This window comes from Talpa occidentalis, unplaced genomic scaffold (genome assembly GCF_014898055.3).
Source record: "Talpa occidentalis isolate TD23 unplaced genomic scaffold, MPIMG_talOcc4v2.1 talOcc4.11, whole genome shotgun sequence".
Lineage (NCBI taxonomy): Eukaryota > Metazoa > Chordata > Mammalia > Eulipotyphla > Talpidae > Talpa > Talpa occidentalis.
The window spans coordinates 36,993,463-37,017,773 of NW_023601104.1; the positions used below are offsets into that span (position 1 = coordinate 36,993,463).

At 43.6% G+C, this 24,311-nt stretch overlaps 1 protein-coding gene across 5 annotated transcripts in view; it reads left to right on the forward strand.

Moving 5' to 3' along the window:
• NEO1 (neogenin 1) overlaps positions 1-16,327 on the forward strand; it is a 180,746-nt gene extending 164,419 nt beyond the window's left edge. For 3 of the 5 annotated variants that reach the window (XM_054688657.1, XM_037502890.2, XM_054688659.1), the window contains 7 exons: positions 250-397; positions 4,539-4,777; positions 5,357-5,449; positions 9,190-9,348; positions 13,141-13,404; positions 15,261-15,397; positions 16,235-16,327. In XM_054688657.1, coding sequence (XP_054544632.1) covers positions 250-397; positions 4,539-4,777; positions 5,357-5,449; positions 9,190-9,348; positions 13,141-13,404; positions 15,261-15,397; positions 16,235-16,318 — 1,124 coding nt within the window. In that variant the 3' untranslated portion in view covers positions 16,319-16,327. The remainder of the gene's footprint in view (positions 1-249; positions 398-4,538; positions 4,778-5,356; positions 5,450-9,189; positions 9,349-13,140; positions 13,405-15,260; positions 15,398-16,234) is intronic. The other 2 variants (XM_037502892.2, XM_054688662.1) reach the window with 1 other exon arrangement.
• The last annotated feature ends 7,984 nt before the right edge of the window (positions 16,328-24,311 follow it).

The window sequence follows — 24,311 nt, forward strand, 5'->3', positions numbered from 1 at the left end:
GAGAAGCTTTCACTGAACAACTTTGTGCAAGCCACAGAGAACTACACATAAGGCAGAAACTCTGCTCTCTAGATTCCATAATCTAGAGGACACAGCCCTGTTCAGCAGACACTTACAAAAGGCATGTGATGTGTGCCACAAAGCAGCTCACATGGAGTTTTTGTCTCTACATGAAAGTTTATAGCCTGATTGCATGCATTTTGAGAGTTCTCTAACACGAACAAAAATGTACCGTTTTTCCCTCTCCAGGCAGTAACAGCCCTCATGGAAGCCCCACCTCTCCTCTAGACAGCAACATGCTCCTGGTCATCATCGTTTCTGTTGGCGTCATCACCATCGTCGTGGTGGTGATCATTGCTGTCTTTTGCACAAGGCGCACCACCTCACACCAGAAAAAGTAAGAGCCTAAATATAGCCCATGAACTTGGAGTGTATTTTTATTGTTTCTATGTAACTTCTATATTTGGAGTGGTACACGAAGTTAAAGCATAAAATTCAGGAAAAGGGCTGTTTTAATATTTTTAAGGAAAATGCAGAATGGTTTCTTTTATAAACATGTATCAATCAGGGTTCTGCCTGGAGAAGAGGTGGCACACTCACAAGGAGTGAATTTATTGAAGGGACCAGTAAGTCACGGGCAGGGACAGGGGGCAGCAGGCAGGGAAGTTCAGAGGCCAGCAGCAGTTGCAGTCCACTGTTGCCCTTAAGCTTAGAAGGGCAAAAATTCTTTCTGGAGAAGAGAGCTGTTTTCAGAGTTGTGAAGCAATAGGAGGGAACTCCTGAATACAACTCTGTCTGGTGCTAAGAATGTTGCCTTTGCTAGCTTCTAACCCAGTAGGGAGCTGCCCCTTAAGAGAGAAAAACCCTCCTATTTCCAGGCTCCTGCCTGTACCTTTTAATGGCAACAACCCAACAAAAACCAGGGGTAGGGTTGCTAAGTAGATGCAGTTCATTTAACTCAGCCTCTCCAGTTACAGAGCTAGGTAGAGAAGGGGTTCTGATGAGGAGTATGGACATGTCCAGCATCCTGGAGGCTGGTGCGGAGTGCTGTCTGCACACACACCCAATGAGCCAGGCACACAGGAATATGTGTGACGAGTTTGCAGGCTCCTTCACAGGACAGATGCCAGCTGAGATGGAAGCAGACCATAGGCCTTTATTCTGAATCTGAGTTTAAGCACTTTAAAGTGCTACCAAATGTAAAAGCTGAGGTTGGGACTGACTGGGGTAAGGCAGCTAGAGATGTATTGATTTAATGAGTTAAGAAACAATCATGTATAGACATAAATTCACAGACAGGTAAACTGCTTGAAAGCTCTGAACTCCTCTGGGAGTTTGAGGCTAGTGGCTGATTGCATAGAGCAGCCAGCGAGGAGATGTAGTAATGTAGAACTTGGTGACAGCAGCTTATTCTCCTAAACTTGACAGAATTCTTGACCCTAGATTACATTCTCCTAAACTTGACAGAATTCTTGACCCTAGATTACACTCACTGGCCAGTGAGACATAACAAAAATATATATATATATTAGAGTTACCCCTAATAACAAAAACACAAAACTTTGGTTGTAGTGTCCTTAAGATCATAAGATGGAGGAGCTGCCCCTTAAGAGAGAAAGAAATTCATGTCTGTTATCATTCGTCAGATTTGGTCTGCCCAAGACAAGCATGCTTATACTTAATAAATTTTTTTAATAGAAAAGACATGAACAAGCTACCCTGTAACTGCTGCTAGTAATCGCTTTATATCATTTTATATCGGTTATGTGATGATTTTGAGCTTTCTTTTGCCCGAATGAAATAGCTTTTTTTTCATACCGTCACTTGTCCAAGAAAATGGGGGCTCCTTTTGTAAGCCTGATCACTGCCTTTTACTGTTCTCCCTGTCTACTTTGGATTATAGAAATGGTTTCTTTGAAAAACTTCAAAGATTACATTTTTTCTACTCAAAAAAATATTCTGCTAGCTTCTTGTCATGACAAATTCATCTATCTCTGTGAACTTGATTTTATATCTTGTTTTAGAAATCTTGAGATATTTATTTAAGGAATCATTTTTAAAATGGCAGTTCCTTAGTGCTTTGGGAGATTTAAAATTCAAAATAAAGCACTTAGTCTCCAGATCTAGAGGTGGGAAAATGGGTTGATAATAGACTCTATACTTTGTATTTGAAGCTTTAAGTCCTGCAGATTTGAGTCTCTTTGTTTAAAAGAATTGTGTCAAGTCTTCACAGGGCTTTCCCCTTCCATCTCCCTGTGACCTGCTTTCCAAGTTTTCCATCAACCATTGAAAAATGTAAGTGAGCTTTTCTTACTTTCTTCCTCTCTGATGCCTGGATATCTCCTATTTCAATGGTAGCTGTTTATAGACTCTTATAGCCTCAAAGTTAACAGAGCATATAAAGTCTAGCCCTTCATTGCTTCTCAGCACGTTTCTCTTTCACCCACTCCCTCCCAGAAGATGACCTCCTCCATGAAGAGAGGGAAAGCCATCATCAGATGAAAACTACCTCAGTCTACCACCATCAGATCTAAAGGTCCTTCTACATTGAGACTAATTGTTTTCTCTCCCTTCTATGTATACTTCCTCTTGTCCAACGCCAGTTCCTCATTTATCCTCATCTCACTGTCCCCTCTTTCTAAGACCTCACACTTGCTGTTATCCCTCTCCCCAGCACAGCTTACCTCTTAGTCTCTATTGACTCCATGCTTCAGCATATAAGTGTGCTCAAACTTCTTACATCTTTAGAAATAGTTATAATTATAACCCTCCCACTACTGCATGTTCCTTGTCCCTAGCTGTTCTAATTCCTTGTTTTTCCCATCCCAACAAAATTTCTTGAATACTGGTCTACACTCAACTTGTTCATGCTTTCACTATCTAATCATGCTTCAATCCTTTCTAAATTCTGCCCCTATCACTTTTGCTTTTGCTGAGGTCACCAGTGATTTTCCTATTGCTAAAGCCAAATTCTCAACAGTGCTTGATATCAACTATTCCTTCCTTGTTGAAACATTCTCTTCTCTTATATTCTGTAATTGCATATATGTTCTTTTTTACAGCCCTCCTGTCTGTCCGGCCATCAAATGCAGACATGCTTAAGGGACTCGCCATAGACTTGCACTCTTCTTTATTTCCCCTAAGTGATATCTCCTACTCCCATGGCTTCATTTACTCCCTGCATCCTAGCTACTCCTATCTTTCTGTCTCCAGTGAAGGCCTCTTTCTTTTGAGTCTCAGTCTTGCATACCCAGTTGTCTCTTCAGCATTTCCTCTAGACTAGGCTCAGAAGCACATGCATGTCCAAACCAGAATTAGTCAGCTTGTCTGTCAAACATGTTTCAACCCCATTGTTGGTAAATGACTTAAAACAGAACCTTTGGCATCAGCATTTACCTTACTTTACTCCCACCCTACCCCACATTTATCCACCAAGCTGTGTCATTTCTGCCTCCTAAATAACTGTCAAAGTTGCCTCTTCCTCCATTCCTACTATCCTAAGCCCCCATCAGTCCTGCCTGAAATGATGTGATATCCCAGTTGGTCTCCTTTTCTGAATCCCACCCCTGAAATCCATTCTTCACACTACAGTTGGTATAAATTTTTATCTCAAAATTGATCTCCTTACCTCCTTAAAACCATTTAATGGTTTCTTACTACTCAGAGAGGGAACTTCAGACTCTCAGCAGAGCGTTTTCTGTTTGATGGCAGACTCTCTTTCCAGCATCATTCTCCCCATGGTTCACTCTGTTCCCACCACTCAGAACTCCCTGCAGTCCTTCCAGCGTATCAGACTATTGCTCTATACTGCAGGGATTTCACATAAGCTGATTCCACCGCCTAGAAGGCACCTTCTGCCCTGCATCCATTTGTTTAAATATCACTTTTTTCCTGTCTACTTTATATTCACCTGTTAAGAACCTACTATAATGCTTGGTGTTTTATTAAGCTCAAGGATTTTAAAATAATAGCTTGATATCTGTCTGCGTGTGTGACCAGAAATACTGAGGACATAGCATTCCAGCACAAGATTTGACATAGAGTAGTATAGGTACCTAATAACTGCTTACTGAGTAGGGAAGGGAGAAACTAAGGCACGGAGAACTGGATGCTGCTATTCCCATTCCTGACTTGCCCACTTGGTAGTTCTAGTTGGGGTTCTTCTTTCATAAGCCACCACCTTTACCTTTACTCTGTTGCTATATTTCTAATTAATGTTGTCTATTCTCTATTGATTGGAAGTTTGTGGGGGAACTTTTTGGTTTAGAGCTTATTTGATCTTAAAATGCTGTCTAATCTGTAGATACTCAAAAAAAATAGTCACAGGAAAGAATTCAAATATGCCCTTGTATGTATCTCCAAATATGTGTGGACAAAGCAGAAATACATTTGCTGTTTCCAGAAGTAAATTTCTTGCCTGTTTTCCTCTCTTGTTTGTTTTTAAGTTTCTGACTTTGCTTGAAGCAGCCTTCAAAAGGATAAGCCTTTTATAACTCTGAAGAGTTACTTTTTTAAAATTCTCTTAATTTTGTGCTTAGGAAACGAGCTGCTTGCAAATCTGTGAATGGCTCCCACAAGTACAAAGGGAACTCGAAAGATGTCAAACCCCCAGACCTTTGGATCCATCATGAGAGACTGGAGCTGAAACCCATCGATAAATCTCCAGACCCAAACCCCATCATGACTGATACTCCAATTCCTCGTAACTCTCAAGATATCACACCAGTTGACAATTCCATGGACAGCAATATACATCAAAGACGGAATTCATACAGAGGTGCAGGTTTTTCCCAAATGTTAGAGAGATTATTTTCACTTAAATCATTTTGCATTTCCTAAGGTTGTCTAAATATGGTGGTTCCTATATGAGGTTGGGTTTAAAGAAATGTATGTTATGGAATTTGGTCAACATCTGGTGAAGAATAGCTAACCCTTTATGGGGGAATGGTTCTGTACCCAGAAGAGACAACATTTTAGCTGTTTTAGGCTTCACATCATGCTTCACCCATTTGATCCTCAAGCATTTGAGAGAAACTTGCCCATGTCTTCACATTTCATTTTAGCCCTGCAGTTGGAATCCAGCTGTCATTGCAGTGTTCAGAATGTTCTTGGTGCAGATGCTCTTACAGACACCCCATGAAGCATGGTAGGCAGCATTGTGTCAACTGTACTGACTCTTTAACAGGCGTTCCAGTAATGAGTAATGATCTTTTTCCTCTACTTCACTTCCTGAAGAAGCGCCTTATCCTCATTGTGTTTGTGAATCCTCAGTCCCCCGTTATAGATAGGTCACTGCTGAGGCTGCTCAGTCACTGAGGGCACATGCTTGTGCGTAACTTCCATATTTGATGTCTAGGGCATGAATCAGAGGACAGCATGTCTACGCTGGCTGGAAGACGGGGGATGAGACCAAAAATGATGATGCCCTTTGACTCCCAGCCACCCCAGCGTAAGTTAAAAGCTTTTTCCCCCAGTGCTGCCAATCTATCCATTCATGTTGGGAAACAGTTGTGAATGATCCTTTTGACTTCACTTGATCTTAACACAATAGGTTATGTCCCAAAGCTTTGGCACCTTGAAGGGAAAGAAATATCAAGCAATTGCCATGTTTTACAATTAATATTATTCTTGAGACCAGCTTGCTTATGTTTAGCATAAATAAACTAAAAAGCCAATTTCCCTGGTCTCCCAGGAATAGTACCCAGTCTCCCTAAAAGTGCGTGACATCTCTATGGGATTGATGGAGAGCATTCCTCCAGGCTGTGGCTGAGGAGCTGGGTGTCACAGTGCCTCTTAGGCTTCCTGTCACCTGTGGGATCTTTGTGTTGGGGAGCACCTGTGGGATTTTTTTTTTTCTATTGTAGAAGAAGTTTTAGATTTACAGCATGGAGTTTTAAAAGCAGTGTTTCTCCTACCTTATTTGACCTATGCTTTGCTGTGATAAGAGTAACCTAGCATCCTTTAATAATATTTGAAATTCAAAATAAGGTAAATGTCATGTATGAAAACCAAAAAGCAGTGGGATGAACCAATTCTTTTTTCAAACTACTGCATCTTTTCCCTTGTCCTGTTTTCAAGCTATAGAAGCTTATCAGACTAGCTGGCACAGTGGCATGAGAGTGGTCCCCTCTACCATCCTAGAGTGATAAGAAGCAACCTGCCTACCCGTATCAAGTTTTAAAACTATTTGATAATTGGAGTACTTGCTCTAAGTAGAACAGTGGGCCAGTAAGCCTCAATACTCTCAGATAACTAGATTCAAATATTGAAAGCATCAAATCCTAAAAGATCTCTTTTCAATTTGACCTAAATGAGCTTTTGAATTTTTCATTCATTTCTTAAAATACTTCTCATTTCCGAACTCCCAGCCATCTTTCTGTCAACAAGTGACAGAGATTTAAATAATCATAGATTTGCTACTTGCAAAGAGCTGCTCCATGGCACTCTGTACTGGGAAGACAGTAGTGCTCCAAGCACATAGATGTCTGCACACACACACTGTCTCACTGCTCTCACATGTAGTTAATAGATTCTAAAAGTCAGCTTTGAAAGAAAGATATATTCCACAGTAGGTCATTTCTGCACAAGTAGTTTTTGCTTAGAGTCTATAATGAAAAGAAGCCTATTCTTGAAAGCATACAGGGAAAAGCTGTAGTTTTCCACTTATAAGAGGTACCCTGAACAGGGCCTCCAAATTTGAAATTATAGATGTTCAAAAAGAATAAAGTAATCCATTCCAGTTGCTTTGATTTATAAGAGAATGGTAACTGAACTGCTTGTTTGTTTTTTTAAGACTTTAGCTCTTACCTGAACCAGCCTATATTTCAAACATAAAATTTGACTTTTGAATATGTTAAGAAAAAAGTAAGATATCATCTTTTTCTGTTTTATTTTTGTGGTGGTAGGGAAGGAATATGCATGAGAATATAATACTTAATTCATGTTACAACAGTTAGGTGCGTGAGTGGAATCTTTTAATTCAATAACCTGCAAACAGGTACCCAGATATACTTGTGATCTTCAGGTTTTGAGATACCCCTTTCCCTACATGACTACCATCCTCTTCACAAGCTAGAATTCCCTAGAGTTTGTATCCACTTTTACCTATCCCGACCTTGAATGCCTGAGCACTGTTAGGAAAGAGGGAGGTTTGATCCAGTTCTTACAGAGAACTGGATTCAGCTAAAAGCTAACGATTTCTGAGTGTATTCTAGCTAGGCAGGCACTTTCACATTGTTATTTTTTATTTACTTAATTTGGAAAGACTGGAAATTACTTGTTTTTCCTTTGTGAGGGTCCTCTATGCCTAGAATGCTTTCAGGTTGCACTTCCGGGGTGAAAATCAAGTTTGTTCTCTCTAACCTTAATTCTGGAAAACATCGATCCCAAGGGATCTGCCTCTGAAAACTCCTGCACCCCACCTTCCTAAAGGAGATGCTAACTCCCAAACTGACCTGAGAACCCTCCTCAGGCAGCTTTGCTAGGCTGTGTTTTGCTCCAAAAAACCACCTGAGTCTTTTGGTCCCGGAGAGTAGGGAACTTCTAGGTCTTGTGGAGGGAGCAATAACTCCAGGGTTCCTAGTTGTCTACCACCTGCTTGCTTGCTTGCTAGTGACTAAAACCAAAATTAGTGGAAGATGAAGGCATCTGTTTTCTTGGTTGGGATTTTTCTTCACCAAAGTAATGTTGTGTGACTCCATACAAGCCCAGAGACATTTTAGTAGAATACTTCACGGGCCAATTAAATTTCATCACGGAGTTGGTGAAGTCCTTGCTTAGAGAAGATTGTCGGTGTTCCTACTCAGCCCTGCCTATTGGCTTGTTTGGAGGCTTAGAGTTGGTTATCTTAATCTTAAGTACTCTGTTTCTACAGCTATGTTAAGGGTGTACAAAGTTTACACCCAAACTGTTTAATTTTGTTAGTGTCAGTCTCAGGAATCAATAATGAAGCCTCATTAAAGAAGTGCTTTGTCTTTACAAAAAATTGTATATGAAATATCTGTGTGGAAAAATTGCATTCAGTAGCTAAATGCAGTAAATTGAGTTCTTTAACCCATGTGGGAAGAAAAGAGGCAATTAGGAAAGTTTTATATTTTAAAATGTGAATGGATATGACTGAGCCCTGAAACTGGCAGCAGTAAGAGATGGTGTCATGGACTGTGTTTCTTGCTTTTAGTATTAGACTGGACCATAGGCGTTCAAACCATTTAAGTTCTATAAGATATGGAAGCAACTAAACAGCTGCTTATTCATTTAGCATGAATCCTTTTGCTTGCCTCCTTCAAAAAGTAAGAAAATGCAAAGTGAAAATTAGGAATACACTGGAAGAAGTGTTTTCTTTCTTTTTTTTTTTTAAGATTTATTTATTCATTTATTTATTTATTTATGCAAGCACTGGGTACAGTCAGAAGCGCACGAGGGTTAGAGAATTCACCAGAGCCAGAGCAGGGAGCAGAGCAGGCAGAATGACAAAGTACACTGCTGAGGGGAGCAGAGGGCGGCAGGAGAGGTCTGCGTGCCATGTGGAACTCTTGCCGGGTGACCGGGGATCAAACCGGCTCTGCAGAGGCTGCAGGCAGTGTCGCAACCCAGCGTTCAACCACTGCACCACCAGGGAGGCCCAAGAAGTGTTTTCTATTTTTTAGCCAGAGAAAAAAAGTATGGGTTTGGGTTTATATTTGTGACATATTCAAATAGATCGTTTGAATCACTCATGTAATCCATGTTTATTGTAGAAGATTTAGAAAACGAGTATAGGGGGAAAAAAAAGTATTATACCAGCTAATACCATTGTTTTCTTTTCCTTTTTTTTTTTTTTTTGTGGTAGGGAATATGCATGCATATATAATATTTAATTTGTGTTTGTGTGTTTCAACAAATTGAACTGATGTTGAAATTTTTTTTTAAATCCTGGCCACTCTTCCCTACAGGATAATCACTGTAAGACTTTTAGTATGTATTCCATATTTTTTTAATATATAGATTTTTAGAGAGAGAAAAACATGCGATAGAAGTATGTTAATTATTGATAACAAATGTGAAATCCGTAGCTAATTGTCCAAATCCAGCCAGCTGCCGCCAAAAGCCGAGGGAGTGGTGGTTCTGTGTGGGTGGGGGTGGGTGACCAGCGGTGACGTGTGTGTCTGTGCAAGCATGTTAAGCATTTCTCTGTCTTGTGTTCATTCACAGCTGTGATTAGTGCCCATCCCATCCATTCCCTCGATAACCCTCACCATCATTTCCACTCCAGCAGCCTCGCTTCTCCAGCTCGCAGTCATCTCTACCACCCGGGCAGCCCATGGCCCGTTGGCACATCCATGTCCCTTTCAGACAGGGCCAATTCCACAGGTGAGAGATGAGGACCAGCCCAGGTGGAAAGCACTCCACAGAGTTGGCCAGCTGAAATGGGAACAACTTGCCCTGCTTAGAAGGATTTGGAATTTTTCTCAGTGTCACATATTTATCATAACTTTTCTTTTATTGACTCAAATTTCTTTCTATAAAACTCACTCCATTTTCTCCCTAAGTTTTAAATGCTTATTGTGAGGTATAATTTTAGTGCCTATGTGCCTATAAACACAATAGCTATAATCACTTAACCATGTCTTGTTCCATCAACTTATATCTTAATTCAGTCTTATTTTCAGTTTGTTTATTTTTATAATCTTCCAATTTGAAAGGCAAAGTCATTCTGGGTGATTTTCAGACTCTAAAGGTTCCTTTGCCTGATAATCGTCCTAAAGTGGGGAGGGGTGTAGGGCAGCCATAAAGTCCGTCTTACCTTAGGTCTTACTCACATATTTGTGCACATATATAAGACATGTATCTGGGGCAACTGGGCCGGCAGCCTCAATGAGTCTGTGCACATTATAAAGCTCAGGTTACCTAGTAGATTACTGAAATTAGAAAGGGCTGCACAGGCATAGAGCGTCCACACACAAACCGGATAGATTAACCTAACAGTCTGCAGTGTGCTTAAAGAATATGTTGCCAGATAAACATGTCCCAATTCAGAAATCTTACAAAACAGTGTTATCGAAACGGTTTTAAGGAGAAATGGAGGAGAGGCAATAGAAAATGGAACAAATATTATTGTTCCTCCTTAACTGAAAGTTAATGTCTATACTTTTCAGTTTTAAGGTGCAAATCTGGTAACTTCTTATAAATACAGCATACTCTTTTTCCATCATTTGAAACTCATCTATTAGTAGTTACAGTGTTATTAGTAGAACTGAGTTTGGGTGGTTCTGGGAAGAATTTCAAGTGAATTTCATTTTAAAATTTCATGCCAAAGGTTTGGGTTGCCAAGAACATCCCCCTCTCCTTTAAGTTGTGATCAATTATAAATACACCCAAAACATCAGATGTAGATCAAAGCTTTAAGGCCCTAAAAATTCCCAAAGTTATCTAATTCCAAAACTTGGACCTGGCTTGGAGAAAACTGCTGGGACTCATGTCTAAAATTAGCCTTCCTACTATTTCCCTCCAGGTGTGGAATCCTGCCTTTAGGGAAGCATGGTCTACACAATAGACAGCTGTTCTAGACCATAGACATAGTCTCAAGCAGAATAGACCCAGAAACAACCTCCAAACCTGCTTGTAGAAAGCAGGTTTTGTGTCCTCTGTTCCCCATTTTAAGGGCAGAGGACTCTCACTCACCAGGATGGGGCCCTGCCTGAGTCTATGGCATGCTCTAACCAATCAGATTAGTTCTTCTTCCTGGACTCGGAGTGGGTAAAGTTAGAAGGAAACAAGACAGCTCCCACCCAGCCCTCATCCTAATGGCCTAGTGTTAGTAACAGTTCCCTTTTATAGGGACCTAAGCAGAAAGTGGAGAGATGAAGTAATGATTTTCAGTACTAAAGGGTTCTTCACTTTGATGACTGGATAAAAGAAGATAAAGCTAGTAACAGGCTCAGTATAGATGGATTTGAAATGTAGAGCAAATATCTGGATGTAATCAGATTTCTTTTACCATTGTATTTCCAAGCTCTGTGTATCCAGAGTTCAGTGTTACCACAAACCTTGAACCTGTGGTTGGAAATGATTAGAACCTGGCCTCAGAGTCCTTGCTCTAAAGACCATTTGCTGGGCCTTTTCCTTGGGCCTTTACACTGTCGCCACCATATAACACAGGAAGAGCACTATCTACCTGTCCAGGACCTTGGCCACTGTAAACTTGTGTGTCTTAAACAACTCTGAAAGATAAGTCAGTTAGAAAGTAGGCCCATCACCAAAGTAGAAGCTTTAGCATAGTAGAAACTATAGCATAGTTTTCTTCATCAGCCAATGTTGTTGCACCACTTCAGGGCACACCCTTCACAGAAAATACACAGAGAAGTGTACATATTGCCCTCTGGAGTTGGGCAAAATGGCCCTGAACTATGGCAGCAGGCCAGGGCTGTGACTCACATAGGCAATCCTATTTTCCTTTTTCACATTTCCCACCATCTCTTTGCCTCTCAGAAAGTCATACACCAAATTAAGGCAGCGCAGGGGGCCCTGTGTGCCAGAGCCAACATGACATATCTGCCAGTGCAGTGACAGGGTCTGGGTGTGAACCCGAGCTCTCTAAGCAATTTCCACCCAGACCAGAATCACAGAGGGGATCAGCCACTCCCAACTATGCAGTGGCTGGCTTGAGCAAGTGTAAGAAGTGAGATCCTCAGCCCATCTCTTCAGATGGTGAGAAGTGAGTTAGATCTGTAGGGTTATCATAGCCATACTTTCAACAGTTGAGTCCCTCATCCTTGGCACCCAAGAACTTTAAGCTAAGGAGACAGCACTCCTGACTGACCTGACCTGGCTCCTGAGAGCCCAGGGGAACAGATTAGTTGCTCACTTAGCAGCAAAGACAGGGAAGTAGGTGGGATTTCTACAGGGTGCTCGGGCTTTACTACTAAGGATTTATTTTCCTTCTTGAGGTTGAAAGCTTTAGGATTCAGAGGCAGCTCTCCTTCAGGTTTCCTGGTGCAGTCTATTGTCCAGAGCTAGTGCTCCAGGCTCTGCTTCAGGGATGGGGAAGGTGGCCTGCATCAGCTCACACTGTTTGAAAGGCCTCCCTGGGTGGGCCTTATCCCTGCAGGGTCAGGCATGGGTGATATTGGGCATGGACAGGCATAGTGTGAGGTGCTTCAGAGCACAGTTGTGGGAGTGAGGGGGAAGAGATTCAGTTTCCTGCCCCCATCACTTCTCCCTGTGTCCTTGGGTATGGCATAACCTCCTGGTGCCTTCTGCATTAGTATGAGAAATGAATGAGCTGAATGAGTACATTAAATGTAGTGACTCACTCAGAGTAAGCACTTTGTCAGTTACAAAGAACTTTGTCAGTTATTCAAGCACTGTGTTCAGCACTTTTCATACATCTTCTCATTTAAACCTCAGTGAATTATGTATTATTCTCCATGTGAAGAAACTGAGACTCAGAGAGCTACAGTGATTGCCAGGCTCACCCAGCTAGCACGCCAAAATTAGAGTCTGCTGTCCACTACACTGCTCTTCCAGACCATCTCTGCCCCTACTAATCTCCTCTTTCTTTCTCTGGACCAAAACACCCTTCATATGGTGTGATTTTTAAAACGATTTGCAGTTCTCTGGACTGCTTGGTTATCCAGGTCATACTTGAGCTTTGTGGCTGCCTCTCTGGTGAGGCCATGCACAATCCCTGGAGGGCATGCTGGGCCTGTGGCATTGCCCCCTTTGCAGTGCCCACCAGGCCCACAGACACAGCTAGTGCTTGTCATGGACCTAGCCAGCCTTGGTGACTAGATACATTGTCTTTGAAAGGCCTATCTCTAAGACTACCAATCAGTGAGTGAGATTTTTAATTTACTTTTGTACTTACTTACATTTCAATTTCGGGAACCTTTATGTGTGCTCCATAGTAAGTACTGAGGAAAATACAATCATATCCACCTAGCTGTGTAGGTGAAAAAGTTCCAGCAGTAGGTTGACAAAATTGTTTAAGATTTTCAGAGGATTAGTCCATCCTTAACCTTGGCAATGGAACTAACTGTGTTTCCTTGGACTAATACTGATCCCCACTGCTTATTGTGCTAACTTAGAAGTAGCCCCAGAACCCTGGGATATGCTTACATTAATGACAAAAGAAATGCTAACATTTAGACTCTCCCACTGTAGAATCTGTTCGAAATACCCCCAGCACTGACACCATGCCGGCCTCCTCGTCTCAGACGTGCTGTACTGATCACCAAGATCCTGAAGGTGCTACCAGCTCTTCTTACTTGGCCAGCTCCCAAGAGGAAGATTCAGGCCAGAGTCTTCCTACAGCACATGTTCGCCCTTCCCACCCATTGAAAAGCTTTGCCGTGCCAGCCATCCCACCCCCCGGACCTCCCACCTATGATCCTGCATTGCCAAGCACACCTTTACTATCCCAGCAAGGTGAGTGAGGACAGCGACACCTCCTGCTTTGGCAGAAGTCACAAAAAATGGCAGAGCAAATGATCCTCTCTGCTCACCCCAGAAATTTAGAGTAGTGTTATTGTCCCACTCAGGGAGTGTTGAGAAGCCTCCTTTGGGGATTCATTTGAGCCATAGAATAATGTTGGGGAGCAAGGACTTGTCTTTCGAATAATGTTTTGGGTAATTTACCCAGCATGCTAGGTGGTAAAATCCAGCAGCATGACTGGGCGTGAGCAACAGCCTCCTATAATTACTTCATTCCATAAGATCCCTGCAGGTTGGAGAAGGGTTAAGGAGGCCAAGACCTGAGGGAGCCTTAGGATGGGGAAATGAAGCCTGGTGAAGGGATGTTGACTCCCTGAGTCCACACAGCTCCACAAAAGTCCCTTGACCTCAAAGGCAAGCATTCTTCCCCTACGCTTCCACACTGGTGTCTATTAGGATGGCTGGTTTCAGGATAAGGCCGTGGTCCTTCAAACTTTTTGGTTTCAGGACCCCCTTACACTCTTAAAAGCTCATGAGACCACGGAAGAGCTTTTCTTCACATGAGCTATATCTGTCAGTGTTTACTATATTAGAAATTAAAGCCAGGAAATTTTTTGATTATTAATTTTTCTAAAAATAAAGCAGTTATCCAATACTCCGCATGAATCTCAACTGAAGAAATAAAAAGGAATCAAAATGGATAGTAAAGTAGTATTATTGCAGGATGTGCTATAGTATTTACATGTGACTGGGAAACCAAACCTCCTCTTTACAGATTAAAAACATCCCTTTGGAAAGAAAAAAAATAAAGCTGTTATCATGTTAGGATAAATAACAGTTTGTAATGTGGAGTCAAACCGTATCCATGAGCTGTTTGTACCCTCTCCCATGGAATTCCATCTGTTTTTTATTTTGAGTGCATGATATGGAACATCACACTTTGGTCACTTGGAAAGTGACCTGAGTTACACAGATCCTGTAATTCTTGATACATTCATTATACAATATCTACAGATGCATTCAGCCGTAACACCAAAGCCTGTAAGTGTGTGTCGGGACGGTCTCAAGCTCATGTGGCAGATACAGGTTTTTCTAATTTCACTTGAAACTTGATTTTACCATTGGCCAAAAAAATGTCGTCCATTATTTTCCTTGAAGGGACAGACTTTACTCCCTTTCTAGAAAATGTCCACCAAATGCTCAGGCCCGAACAACGAGCTTGTCAGTCAGTCTTTCTCTGAACTAACATTGATGTTCATGATAAAAGCAACACAGCTCACAACTCAGACGATCACAGATGCCTTTTTTGAGATGGCATCAGACTTTATGCATGTTTTCCATTTTGTCACATAGAATATTTAAAACATGTAATCAAGGTCAAGATTTAATATAATTTTTACTACTTCATTAAGGATCTTAAGTTAAATTTGCTTTTTTAAAAAAAATTTTTTTTTTAAAAGCTGCAGGCTTACATCAGTGAATGACAGCAGTTTGGTGACTCTACCTTAATTTGTGCTGAGGCTTCAGCAGTTTTACCCAGTTACTTTTGTATAAAGGGAAAAAAATGTCTTATTAAAAAAAGAATTTCTCACAGATGTTCTGCAAGGGGTCTGTCCACAACCACCACACTTTGAGAACCCTAAAGTAGGACGTTAGCTTTCTAAAACCAAATGGGATGTTGTCTCTGTCTCTGGGATTCCTTGCTTTCTCCCTCTTCCCGTCCCATTAGAAGATCATCTCTGCACTGGGTCTGTGTGTGTCCCTCACCCTGAAGCAACATTTGGACCTTAGATGCCTGAAGTCTAGAGGAAGCAAACTTCCCACACCCCTAATGGTGCCTTTCCCCTCAGCTCTCAACCATCACATTCACTCGGTGAAGACGGCCTCCATTGGGACTTTAGGAAGGAGCCGGCCTCCTATGCCAGTGGTGGTTCCCAGTGCCCCTGAAGTGCAGGAGACCACACGAATGCTGGAAGACTCCGAGAGTGTAAGTTCACAGGCCCATCAGCCCCGCCAGATGTCTAGTGTGTCCCAAGACAGGACTGTGCTGGTCGGGCCTGTACTCTTTGCTGGCCCAGGCTCTGCCACCAGCAGTGTGGAGCAGTCACTTACTCAGTACCCGTGTACTGAGCATCTCCTCTGAGCCAGGGATGGTGCCGCGGGCTTAGCCTGCTATCTCACCACCCTGGTGAATCTCAGATCAGTGTGTCCAACCAGGCCAGCTAGTGAATTTTTTCTCTCCCATCCACCCACCTGCCTTCCTTTCAGTTCTGTGCTATGCATCTGATCCTCTTTTCTTGGATTGAATCATCCACCTGTTCTCTCAGCGCCATTCCACTTCCTGGCCTTTTCTGAGTGGGATGCTGGAGAGGAAGGTACTTGAATAGTTACTCTCAAGACAAAAATCCACAGGGTCTCTCCTGATCATTCACTCTCAGATTCTAATAAAGATATTCTGCATCTATATTTCCAGGTACGGGACTCACTTTGGGCCCAGAGAGACAGGTGACACACCAACTGTGTTGACTATCATTGTGCCCTCCAAGGTGTGGGCGGTGAGGCCTCTCACCTACGAGGTTATTATTAGGACCTGGGGACCACGTGTTGGGAGAAAGGTGTTTTGCTGATGAGTAACTGCCAGCCTGGTACCCTAGTCACCGGGGCACGTCTAGCAGTCTCTACCTTCTGGACCCGGCAGGCTTTTGGTGTCCCAGGCTTTCAGGGCTGTTCTACCACTGGCCTCTCGATGCCTGAGCGCTCTCCCTGGGTTCTCCTTCCGTCAGCTCCTCAGGTCGGCTCAGTAACAGTGTTCTCTTTTCCCTAGAGCTATGAACCAGATGAGCTGACCAAAGAGATGGCCCACCTGGAAGGACTAATGAAGGACCTAAACGCCATCACAACAGCATGACGCCCTTCACCAGAACATGACTCCAGACCTGAGTCTCGAAGTCTTGGGTCTTCGCCTTGAAAGCAAGGACTTGTACAGAGTGCGAGAGGACAGCGTGAGAACACAGAGTGAGCAAGCCGGCCAGCCAGTGTCTCTGCGTGGGGCCCGCTCCAGGCCTGGCCACCTGCCTTCTCCTGGTTGGCCTGGAAGAAGCCTGTGCCGAGGCAGCTTCCCTTTGCCTGCTGATACCCTGCAGGACTGGGCACCATGGGCCAAGAGTTTGTGTCCAGGGAAGAGACAAGAAATGCAACCTACATTTCACTTTGTGGTCAGGCTGCGTCTTCGTGCTACGACTGCATCGCCTTTATGGAGTGTAGACATTGGCATTTATGTACAATTTTATTTGTGTCCTATTTTATTTTACCTTCAAAAGAAAAACCATCAAAACCCAAGGAAATCCATGGTGTTCTCTACAGTGGTTGACATTTGACCGGTTGGTTGAATTGCATATGGAAGGTCACTGACAGTGTGGGTTTTTCCAGGGGGGTTGGCTTGGTTTTGTTTTTGTTTTTTAGTTCTGAGTCACTGCATCCTCTACCAGCTGTTAATCCATCACTTTGAGGGGGGGAGGAAATGTTGCATTGCTGTTTGTAAACTTTTTTATTATTTTTTTATTATAATTATTAAAGGCCTGACTTTCTCCTCTCATCACTGTGAGATTACAGATCTATTTGAATGAAATGTAACATTGAAAAGACTTGTTTGTTGCTTTCTGTGCAGTTTCAGTATTGGGGTGGGGGTGGGTTGGGGGGCGTTGGTAATAGGAAATGGAGGGGCTGCTGAGGTCCTGTGAATGTATCAGTCATTGTACTTTCTTCCAGAAGCCTGCAGAGAATGGAAGCATCTTTATTGTTCTTTCCTGGCATGCCCATCTATTGTCACTTGCAACTGGAGTTTCATTTGGATCTAGTCAAACTCTTCTGTGCAGTCTGTGGGTTTGAGGATTTTGCTACCCTGATGTCTTGGTCAGATTCTATAAAAATGTCCGTACCAGGGGCCAGGCTCTATACTTCCAGCTTCAGGAGTGATAGGGCAGGGTAAGAGCCTTCCCTCCTGGGAAGTCAGAGAGAAAGGCCTGCTGTGCTCCATGTTCCCTCAGGGGAAACTGGAGGATGAGGAAGGAACTTGGTTTCCACACAGGACTGTTTGCTCTCTCTGGGCCCTGTCCTCAGCCTGTCCAGCTCTCAGTCCATGTGCCAGCACCCCTCCAGAAAAAGCATCAGCAGGAATGAGGGAGGCAGGCTGCAGCACAAGGGAGGCACCCCACCTCTTTCCAAACATTGTTCTCTGAGCAGCAGGGGAGAGGACAGCAGAGAGGGACAGTGGAGGCAGCTGCCCCCTCCATATCTGAAACCCAATTCAGCCCAGATTCCAACAGGGCGGCAGGAGGCTTCTGTGAGCTGCTGAGAGGCCCGGCCACATGCAGAAGCCTTTGCCTTTACAAATAGTTCTTGTGTTCTTTTTCTTCAAAAGGTAAGGAGCTGAGGTGATTTTTTAAATACTAAGAATATATTATTAAAAGAATACAGGATTGACCCTCAGGCCTCTTCCCTTACTCTTCAACAGATCCCCAGAAGAGTTCTGTGCCCAAGAAAGGACCAGCTGCAGAGACCACCAGTGGGTACCCCAGCCTCCCTGCCCCAGGCCCATGGGCCCCTGGCAGGCCACTTGCCTTGGTGCATTGGTTATTTCACATTTTAGGTCTTAAAACACATTTGTTTTTCTAGGAGATGAACTCTATTTATTATTTGGGGGGCAATAAAACGTGCAATGCTGACCATCACAGAGGATGGTGCAGGCAGGGTTCTGCAAAACCAGTGCACTTAACTGATCTGAAAAGAGCACTCTGGACACCAGGTGGGCTAGATTCCCCAGAAAGTCTCTTACCTTTTGCCCAAAGAAACATGCTGGGTATTCGGGGCATCCCCCCATGAACCCTGACACTTCTGTTACCTCAGGGCCTTGGGACCTGGATACTGCCACAGAACTGGGGTGGGTGGGGAGGGCCTATTTTTAAATAAAGTAACTAACTGTTCAAAGTTGGGGGATTTTTTAAAATTAAGAAAAAGAACTATTCTGTATTGCACCTTTTCACAATTTAATACATTTTCTTACATTTTCCTGTGATTTTTGAAACTAAACCATTGTGTGTCTTGTAATGTCCTAGTTGATCAGCTTCTCAGCAGCTTCCTTCAGGAGGACTGAGAACAAATGTGCGTGTTGCCTTGTTGCCTGCTTGAGGGGGGCCTGGAGGACTGCTGGGGACTGGTTTCTGTACACACCTGTTTGGCCTTTTCTGTAGTTGATGCTGTAAACTCTATGGTTTTTAAAAAAACAATTTCATGTTTTTATTTAGTATTGGAAATCCAATACACTTTTTTAATCCAATCAAACTCTGGTCAAAGACTTATTTTCCTTTTTCCTTAAGAAAACAGAACCTTGGGGTCCCTTGTTGCCCATCCCTAGTTGACTTCATGTTGTCCTGACAACTGTAAAACTGTAGTTCTGCAGGGCGCCCTGGGGAGTGACGGGTGAGGCAGAAGGCTGCAGGAGAGGCAGAGTTCCCAGCCCTGAGGGTGAGCCCTGTCCCCATCACCGTTGTTCCCCTTCTGGGCCCGAGCAGCCTGAGGAATCGAAGGTGACCCTTGTCAGAAAGAGCCAAGTAACCCCAGCAGGAAAGACCTGCTCCTGTGTGGTGTGCAGGCAAGTCCTGCTGTGGCAGCTTCCCGGGCAGTAGCTCGTTCTGTCAGCACACAGACTGCACCCCCACACCAGGCTGCGCTTGCCTGCCCCAGCCCCACCTCTGCTGGTGCATGACCCTGGCAGGAGGTGTCTGCCAGGAGCCCTGCCTCACCCAGGCTGCCTCACCTCCCACTGCATTCATTCTGTGCTTTATCTGAGGCTGCAGGAACAAAAATACCATAGACTGGGTGGCTTAAATAGCAAACATTTACTTCTCACCATCCTGGAAGCTGAGAGACCCAAGCTTGAGATACCAGCAGGCCTGGTGTCTGCTAAAGGTCTGCTTTCTGGTTTACAGATGTAAACTGTGTCCTCACATGTGGAAGGGGCATGAGGGGTTTCCAGAGTTAATAGGGCACTAATTCCACTCATGAGGGGATTAATCTGTGACCTAAGCACCTTCCAAAGATCCACCTCCTAATCTATTCCAGCCAGGGTTGGGATTTCAACATACGATTTTGAATAAAACACTCAGTCCATAGCACTAGGAGTTCTCCTAGTGTATGAGGGTCTGTCTGAGGACAGGATAGTGGGGAACACGGCAGTCATAGGCCCTCATGAGTTTGCAACAGAGTGAGGGCTGGATACAGGCCCACCACCTTACCGACTGCTCCTTCGGCCCCGGGATACACCTGCTCTGCTACCGAGTGTACTTTATGAAACCCATATGCCATTACCGTGCCCCTCTGAGCTCAGGATAGAATTGGGGCCCCAGTGCTGAAGTCTGCTCTCTCCTCAGCTTCCAGGCTCCCGCAGTGTGTGCACCCAGGATTGAGGCCAAGGGAATGATTTGGGAAATGCTTCCGTCTTCGCACACAAAACCCACTCTTGTTCCCAGAGCCCAGAGTCCTCAGTGCCAGCCTTGCTTGCCTCCCTAGGTGGCGCTCTCGCCACTCTTTACAGCATTTGAGTTTTTCCACCAGACTGGACTCAGTGGGGACATAATCTCTTACTACTAAATGCCTATTGCCACCAGCAGTTTCCAACCCCAGAGAAGCCTGTCTCCCAGATGGGCGGACAGGGGACTCGTGGCCTGGAGCACATTGGCAGGCTCCCCACACGCACCGCCCTGCCATGAGGGATCCTACCAGGTGCCCGTGGGGTTGGTGGCAGGATCCTCCATTCCAGCAGCTGTGGTCCTTTGTGTCTTGGGGTGAACTTGCCCTCTTGCCCCAGTCCATCAGCCTTTTCAGTTTCAGCCACCTTCCTGCCAGGGGTGTGGTGTCTTCAGGAAAGCCTGCAAAGCAGCACTAAATAGACCGTCATTGGTGAGGTAGAGGGTGGAAAAGCAGGGCACCCAAGGGGCCAGCCCTACCCACACAAAGCCCCCCCACACACACACTCACACACAGCAGGTGCTGACCCTTCATCATGGGTTCCCAGCTACCAAAGGAGGACGTTCGCCAGGGTCAGAGGGGAGAGACAGTAATTGAAAGAAAATACATTTTCATAATATTTTTGAAGTATGTAATGTTGCAAAATGCTATCTAAAACTACAATTACCCTCTAAGAAAAGTGGGTGATATTCATGGCAAATTCCCATTTCACTCAAGTAGGAATTTGATGGATTCTGGAAATGAAAAGGTGGACCTCGAACTGAGCACAAGAAAGGTAGTAGAAGAAGAAGGGTCAGAGGAGACTCTTGCTGTACCTTAGAGGAAGAATGAGGTAGTGCTGGCACCAGGTATGATTAACAAGAAACCGAGTGAATGGGGGGCTCTGTGGGAAGGGCTGCCCCTGAGGTGCTTTAAAGGAATTTTTTTAAATGAGAAGATCTGAGAGGTAACTTATTGCTGTCTGTTCTCTACGCTCGCATGAGGTAAATCCTTCTGACTTCAAAGTCATATAACATCTGCCTGTGCCCAAGGCCTGGTTAGAGCTGCTGGCTGCTCCCCCAACAGACAAAGGGGCCTTTGGGCCAGCACGGGCATGGACCGCGAATCTGGTGAGGGTGAGCCATAATGGAGTTGGCTCACCAGGAGCAGGAGCTCAGAGCCAGAAGCAACCAAAAGAATCTAAAGCAGAATCCTGGGGTGAGCAGAGGGCACAGGACTTTTCATAGGCCAAGAAATGTGAATTCCAATCAGCCTTATCCAGATTTTGAAGAGGCAGACTGACCTCAGCTTTGTCTGGGTTGCAAGGACTTTCTGGTTCCACACCCTCCATCTTGGTGTCCTGGAGCTGCACTGTGCTGTCCTCCGTACTTCTGCCCACCGCTTCCCCACTCCCACACCCCCCACCCTGCCCCACCCTGCAATGGGTGGGTCTGCGGTCTGAGAACATGACCTCTCAAAGGAGAAATATGCATGCATTCTTTCCTCACACCCATGGCATTACTCAGCAAACCCTGCAGCTCTCTCTCAAATGCCAAGGTGGCTCCTTTTTTTTTTTTTTTAAAGATTGATTTATTTATTTATACAAGCGCTGGGTACAGTCAGAAGCGTGGGAGGGTGAGAGAATTCACCAGAGCCAGAGCGGGGAGCAGAGCAGGCAGAAGGACCGAAGCACACTGCTGAGGGGAGCAGCGGGCGGCAGGAGAGGTCTGCGCGCCATGTGGGACCCTCGCTGGTGGCTGGGGATCGAACCGGTGCTGCAGAGGCTGCGGGCAGCTTCGCAGCCCAGTGCTCATCCTTTTTGTCCTCTGTTGGGCAAACTCCTTCGCTCAAACACAATAAGCTTCCCCCACTCTCCCCCTCCCCCTCCCTGCCGTATCCTCACCAGCAGCCTCCACAACTATGGAGATTTCTATCTCAAATCTGAGATCTCTCCCCCTGCTCAACCTTGTGCATTAACTCCCCCGCCCCATCTGCAGAGTAGAGCTCCAGGTGGTCCTGTCTGCCTTTTTGCTTTTATTTGCCACATAACTTGCACTTTTACCCAAATTCGGCCCTAACAAGAGCAATTTGCACTTGCGGAATAAGCCATGTTGTCAGAGCTGTACTATTTATTCCCCTTGCTTCAAATTGCCTCCCTGCCTCCTCTCACTATTGCCTTCTCTACCTGGTACATTTCTATTCATCTTTGAAGACCCAGCCTCACTATCCAGGCCCCTGATTGTTCTTGCTCCTATTTCTGTCTCTTCCAATACACCATGAACTCCTTAAGGAAAACAAGCATGCTGCTGTTTGGACACTCCCTCCCACTGCCAAGCACACTGTCTGTGTTCACTCAAAAACTTGCCTGGTGAACTAGGGCAGTGGGATACTGTTTGTCTCCAGTGAGCTTCAAGGGTTCAAGCTTTCTACAGCGCTGTGTACCCAAGTCGCGTGGGGTTGATCCACAGTGATCTCCCCTAGGCCAACTCCTCAGCCAACATGTCTTATACAGTCTCTTGCCAACCTTAACCTGTTGTTGTGGTTGAGCAACATGTATAATACCAGGTGGGGCTATCATTGAGACAGGGAATTATTCTTGAATTTTTAGTATGAAACCTTAACCTGCAGCATTTGCTCCTGTTATTAAGATGCAGGTGTGTCAAACTCTAGTGAGTGAGAGCATTCAGTTGTTGTCTGGACTTTGGTCGTGGGTGGAGGTAAGGAAGGTTTCACATGTCACAGCCCCACGCTGCAAATAAATCTTTAAAAGATTTTTTAAGATTATTATTATTAAATAATAATCTTTTAAAGATTTATTTATTCATGCATACAAGAACTGAGGTACAGGCCAGAGGTGTGGGGGGTGAAAGGATTCACCAGAGACAGAGTGGGGAACAAACAGGCAGATCTACTGAAATACACTGCTGAGGGGAGCAGCGGGCAAGACAGGAGAGGTCTGCTGCGCCATGTAGGTCAGCTCCCTGGAGGGCCCGGGATTGAACTCATGCTAGAGAGGCTCTGGGTCGCTTCATAGTGCTGTGCTTAACCTCTTGCACCACCAGGGAAGCCCAGAACCTGGGCTTTTCTTTGTGGGATGTTTTATTACTTATTTAATCTCTTTACTTGTTGCAAGTCTATTTAAATCCTTTAGTTCTTCTTGATTCGGTTTTGGTAGGAATTTGTCCATTTTACCTACATTATCTAATTTTTCAGCATACAATTGTCGTAATGTTCCCTTATATTCCTTTTTTTCCCCTTAAAGTTTGGTAGTAGTAACCCCTCTTTCATTCCTGATGTTGACATTTTGACTCTCTCTCTCTGGTTTTCAGCAGAGTGGCTTTTTGTTGTCACAAATAGCCAGTTTATTTTCTTTAACATAGAATTTACAAGGTTATTTTGATCCCTTGATGAAGTACACTCACAACATTTGCATATGAAAGCTTTCCATAACAGTTATGCTGATATTTGTTAAAGTTATTGATTGTCAAATCAAAGAAATTGCAACTTCAAGTTTGTTCACAGAAATTTAAAAATTACTTGGGAAGTTTCAAAATGGCAGTTGTCTTCCATAGTTGTAATTATCACAGAAAAACAATGCTTTCTCAACTAGGAGTTTCATAGCACTCTAACACTGCATTTGTCCACTTAATACGAAAATGTGCGTTTTGCAAAGAGACTACATATATATATATATATATATATATATATATTTTATTTTGCATCATTTTGGAATTGGACTCAATTAGCTCTTGGTCTCCTATGGGATCAGTTGTTAAAATTTGTCGTTTTTTGAATCTTTTCAAGAACTAACTTTCAGTTCTGCTGTTTTTCTGTATTGTTTTTTCTGATCTCTATTTCATTTATTTCAGCTCTAACCATTTTTAAAAGTAGAGTATTAAAGTCTACATATATTATTATTGAATTCTCTATTTCTCCCTTCTATTATGTCAGGTTTTCTTTATGAATTTTAGATTCTGTTGTTAGGGTGTGTGTTTGTGTGTGTGTGTATGCACACACATGCACATATATGTTTATAATCATTAAATTTTGATAGATTGACCCTTTTATCATTTAGAAAATCCTTTGTCTTTAGTAACAATTTTATCTTAAAGTCTATTTTTTCTGATATTAGGATAGTATTTCAAGTCTATTTTGGCTAATATTTTCACATTCTTTCAATTTATATGTTTTTGCATACGAAGCATGTTTCTTGTTGACAAAAAATAGTTGGAATACATTCTAGCTAAATGTATATATGTAGTCCAAGAAAAGTCAGTAAGTTGAGCATCATCAAAATTAAGTGTTTACTCTTTAAAAGAAAATAAAAAGGCAAGCCATAAACTGGGAGAAAATATTTGCAAAACATATATCTTATAAAGAACTTGTCCTGAATATAT